We start from the raw sequence: 4,969 nt of genomic DNA, 5'->3' as shown, positions 1-4,969 counted from the left end.
GAGAGAAAGAGAAGCAAAAGAGAATCCCTTCAAAGTCACTGAGTGTCCATGGATTCACCTCCAGCGCTTTCCCAGTCTCTAACTCGAGCTCGAGGTCCAAACCTCTGACATGATCAGGAAGCCTTCAGTGCCTTGAGGCCCTTTGGGAGCCATCCTTGCCCTCAGCATCCCCTCGAATCCCAGCTCTGATACCTGGTTCCCATGAGCCAGGCTCCAGCAGCCCGTGCGGGTGTCCCCAACCGCAAGTCACTCGCAGCCCTTGGGGGTCCCCTCTGCCAACAGGGTGAGTAACCTGTTGCTTATCAGAGTTTGTGGGGTCAAGATGGAAATATGGATGGGGGTACTGGCACAGACATGTGAAGCTTGGCTATGATGAGATCTGGAACCTTGTGCAGGTAGTTGTCCAGTATAAGTCAGTGACACGTTCACACATTCATAGGTCAAAGAACCTCTCCTGTGCTAGTATTGTTCCAAATTCTACCTAGGTGTGAGATTTATTATGATCTAATTAGATGAGATGTTGTTCCTCCAACTTATGGGTAGTCTCTCCTGAATCAGGAAATAATAGAAACAATAATTAAGAATATTTATTTTTAATTTTTGGAAGCATCAGGAACTTGCGGACAATACACACACTTAAGGATAAATAAGAAATTTAATCTCAAAAATAAATTATATAAATAACAATAAATATCTTTGAGCAAGTGTTTACTTCAGGAAATCCTGAATAAGAATACCTTGTGTGCGGTTAAAATATCAGCATTAAAGTAAATAATAAAATGAAGTATTTGTGTCTGAGAACAATTGGGTTTATTTGGGATGAGATGGCGCCAGGGCCTCTGTGCATCTCTCGAACCTCCGGATGGATTGGTCATCTGTGAAGACCAGAGAGATCCCCCTCCTCCAGGCCACGAACATCTCCAGGTACGATGCTACTCCTGGTCTCCCAATACCTTGGAGTCCGGGGAAGTGGGGAAGGTTCCCTTTGTCCCAAAGGCTTCTCCACACCCTCATCGTGAGGATGGACTTCAACGGCCGTGTGCAGCTCCTCCATCACCTCCTTGAGCCACTGCTGCCTCTTCCACTCCTGCAGGAAGCGACCTCTGTCGTGCATCTCCTGATGCTCGCCCACCGATCTCTTCCTGTGGAGAAAAGACCGTTAATTTCACCAGAGCCCTGAAGCTCAGAATAGCATTGCAAGATGTTAGTCTGGTGAATTACCCTCTGGGGTTTCCCTCACAGGACAGAATCCAGCACATGCTGTAAATGATGACGATCATGCCAGTTCTTGCCAAGGCTGAGGAGACCATTCTCTCTACAATTAAGAAAGCAAAGCATTACCATTTATTAACAGGCTCAAGGTTTCCATAAGACCAGAAGACATAGGAATAGAAATAGGCCATTCAGCCCATTGAGCCTGCCCTGTCGATCTATGATCTCACTGCTCGTTTTCCTTAATTCCAACGATTCTGTGCCCATTTTCTGAGTGAATAATGATGAAAAAAAAAGCATTTAAGATCTCCCCCATCTCTTTTGGCTCCACACAAAGCCGACCGCTCTGATCTTCAAGGGGACCAATTTTGTCCCTTACTATCATTTTTCTCTTAATATACCTGTAGAAACCTTTAGGATTTCCCTTCCTATTATCTGCCAAAGCAACCTCATGTCTTGTTTTTGCCTTCCTGAAGTTTTTCTTGCATTTCTGTTGTATTTTTATATTGCACCTAATACCCTGAATACATCTGGGATTGTCTGATCTTAGAAGCCAAGCAGGCTCTGGACTGGTCAGTACTTGGAGGGGACACCGCCTAGGAACACCAGGTGCTGTAGGTTTCTGTGAGGGCGCTGGACAAAGTGGCGACTCTCAGTCTGCCTTATGGTTGACAAAAGAATTCCATCTATGTTACATTCTAAATGTAGTACTACGTGACAATAATGGAACCTTTACCTTTTTACCTTTTACCTTCTCAAGCACCTTATTTGCTCCTTATTGCCTATACCTGCTATAACCTTCTCTCTTCTTCCGACCAGATTCCCAGTATCCCTATGCCTGCGAACCTTGCCCTTGATCTTGACAGGAACATACAAACTCTGAACTCTCAAAATTTCACCTTTGAAGGCCCTCCACTTATCTTGCACATCCTTGCCCAAAAACAACTTATTCCAATCCACTCATTCTAGATCCTTTCTCATTTCCTCAAAATTGGCCTTTCTCCCATTTAGAATCTCTGCTCCATCTGTGGGTCTAGGGGTCGAGGCTTGAGTTTCCTACAGTCAACCGTTTTAATTCCCGCACAGTTAGCGTAACGGATAGTGCGACGCTATTACAGTGCCTGTGACCGGGGTTCAAATTCTGCACTGTCTGCAAGGAGTTTCTATGCTCTCCCTGTGTCTGCGTGGGTTTTCTCCGGGTGCTCCGGTTCCCTCCCACCCTACAAAAATGTTGTAAGTTAATCGTGTGTAATTGGGCAGCATGGATTTAAATGGCCAGAATCAGCTTCTACCAAGCTGTAAATATATATTTTCAAATTTAAATTTAAACCCCCCCTCAGAATTTGGCCTCATCCATTGTCAGAGTTAACACAAACATTAAGCTTGAGGAACAACACACATCAGTCCTTAAACCTCATGACATGAACATTGATTTTTCTAATTTTAGGTAACTCCCCACCCTCATCTGATTCCATCTCCTCTTTACCTACTCTGGTTGTCCCCCTCTCTCTTCCCATCCTTAATGGTTTCTCCTCTACCTATCTCTCCAACTCTCACACTTTCTCTCCCATCCCCTCTTTAACCTTCTCTCAGCATCTCCTTTTCTAATATCACCTTCTTTTCTCTTACGCCTCAATAAAAGATTCTGATCGGACATGTTGACTGGCCATTTCTACCCCTTAGATGCTGCCTGACCTGCTGAGTTCCTCCAGCGTTACAATGCACGTTGTCCTTCACCAGACATCCCACTCTGTGCCCCGCACACACTCTGTCACTTACCCATTCTCCAAAAGGCGTTGTGCAGACTTTGGAAGAGTTTTCGTCCCCAGCTGGCGATTGTGCTGGTGCATCTTGATGTGGCTACACTCCCTTTATTATAAGGAATTAAGAACCCATGCATCAACATTCTTTTCGTAACAGCTGATGTCACTGTGATGTCTTCCCAGGAGGCAAGACGCAGAGTCCCTGAATAAGGGCAGGGCAGAGGGAAGTAATTCCCGATTGCTCACGAGTTCCTGAACTTGAAGCGAAGCGATGACATCAATCCTTTCACATGGTGGATTTACAACAATCACCCTTCACAATGACCTTTTCATTTAAGGTTGCAGTATTGTTTAAAGATTGAAATACGAAAGTCTAGAGACACTGTGATTGTAGTAAAAACAGAAATGCTGGAGGAACTCAGCAGGTCTTGCAGCGTCCATAGGAGGTAAAGATTATATAACCGGCATTATAACCATGGGAGGCAAAAATATATTACTGATATTTTGGGCCTCTGTCGGTAGTATATCTTTACCTCCTATCCATACTGCATAACCTGCTGAGTTCTGTGTTTTTGTTTAAAGATTTTGTTTCTCATTCCAAGAGCAGAAATGGAAACTATGAGTTTATTACTTTTGGGAGTTTAAAAAAAAACAAGAGGTTGGTTACTTTAAAAATGTGTCTCACAGAAAGGAGCATGCCTGATTTACCGAAAGTCTCTCCAAGGTTACCGATGTGCAACACTTCCCACAGTGCAGAGATGAAGTATTTAGCTAAATTGCAGTCCCTTAGTGCTGAATGATGTGAGTTACAGTAGAGATTTCATCGGAAGGACTGGCGGGGATGGAGCTGCATTTGATCCATTTGAATTAATGTCGATGAAAGGTTTATTGTGACTCTTGCAAATATTGGACCTAACAATTGCCATAATTGGGTAGCACTGCTCCCACACCAACTCATGCTACGGTTGGTTCAAGTTCTGCTCCTGGGGTTTCAGTGTAGAATCAAGGACCCAGGACAGAGGGAAGAGCATGTGTCGCGGTGCCGGAGGGCTTGTGTTTCACGTTAGACGTGTCATATTGGAATTATTCAAAATGCTGGAGGAACTCAGCTGGTCTCGTGGTGTCCATCGGAGGTAAAGATATATTGCTGTAAAAAGTAAAAACAGAGAAACTCAGCTGGTCAAACAGTGTATGTTATGTAGCAAAGATAAAGAAACATATTTCAGACTTGAGCCCTTCCTCAAGGAAAAAGATAGACTTCTGAATTAAAGGCTGGGGGTAGAATGGGAGGGGGAGGTGTCCAGACCAACAGACAAAAGGTGTTAACTGGATATGTTAAGAGGAAAAGTGAGAATTGATTTAAGTTCTGTGACAAAGGGAAGGGAGAGAGAGAAAAAAAGCCTAGAGGAAAGTACACAGATGGAAGAAGATTGGGGGGTGGGGGAGAGGGCAGGGGATTTACAAAGTTGATGTTAATGCCATCTGGTTGGAGAGTGCCCAGAAGGAATATGATGAGATGTTGTTCCTCCAACTTATGGGTGGTCTCTATCTGGAAGTGCATGGACAGAGATGTCAGCAAGGGAATGGGGTGGGGAATTGAAATGGCTGGCCACTGGGAGATCTACGCTATTGCAGCAGACAGAGCTGAGGTGCTCAGTGATGTCCCTATCTGTATCCAGTCTCTCTAGAGAAGACCACAACAGGAGCACTGGAGAGAGTAGATGAGAGGTTTCACTCAGATTGGAATTAATTGACCCCACTTCCATCCTCATTTTTCCCTTGCTCCATCTATTCTCTCCTCCTTTTAGTCCTCACTCTCTTTCTCTCACTCAGCACAAAACTTTCTACAGGAGCTCTATCGAGATTGTCCTGGCCGGCTGCATCACAGTGGGGTACGGTTGCTGTAGAGCAGGGGTGTCAAACTCAAATTCACGGAGGGCCAAAATTAAAAACTTGGACTAAGTCGAGGGTCGAACTAAATATTTATTGAAAAT

At 44.5% G+C, this 4,969-nt stretch overlaps 1 protein-coding gene across 1 annotated transcript; it reads right to left on the bottom strand.

The window, feature by feature from the left end:
- Window positions 1–707: 707 nt before the first annotated feature.
- On the bottom strand, window positions 708–3,933 carry LOC138756724 (parathyroid hormone-like). The gene is made up of 4 exons (XM_069923137.1): window positions 3,930–3,933; window positions 2,992–3,177; window positions 1,222–1,315; window positions 708–1,142 (listed from the first exon to the last, which is right to left on the bottom strand). Exons 1-4 carry the CDS (start codon window positions 3,931–3,933, stop codon window positions 872–874), a joined length of 555 nt encoding a protein of 184 aa, XP_069779238.1. The 3' UTR covers window positions 708–871.
- Between the last annotated feature and the right edge of the window lie 1,036 nt (window positions 3,934–4,969).

Source organism: Narcine bancroftii, chromosome 1, assembly GCF_036971445.1.
Source record: "Narcine bancroftii isolate sNarBan1 chromosome 1, sNarBan1.hap1, whole genome shotgun sequence".
Lineage (NCBI taxonomy): Eukaryota > Metazoa > Chordata > Chondrichthyes > Torpediniformes > Narcinidae > Narcine > Narcine bancroftii.
This window is presented reverse-complemented; position numbering and strand designations above follow the sequence as displayed.

What these genes read in the sequence shown, in the direction of transcription:
- LOC138756724 (XM_069923137.1), bottom strand. An exon ending in CAACGCCTTTTGGAGAATGG is followed by an intron (nt 1,316 to 2,991) that starts GTAAGTGACAGA and finishes TCTTAATTGTAG; the next exon opens with AGAGAATGGTCTCCTCAGCC. An exon ending in TGTGAGGGAAACCCCAGAGG is followed by an intron (nt 1,143 to 1,221) that starts GTAATTCACCAG and finishes TTTTCTCCACAG; the next exon opens with GAAGAGATCGGTGGGCGAGC.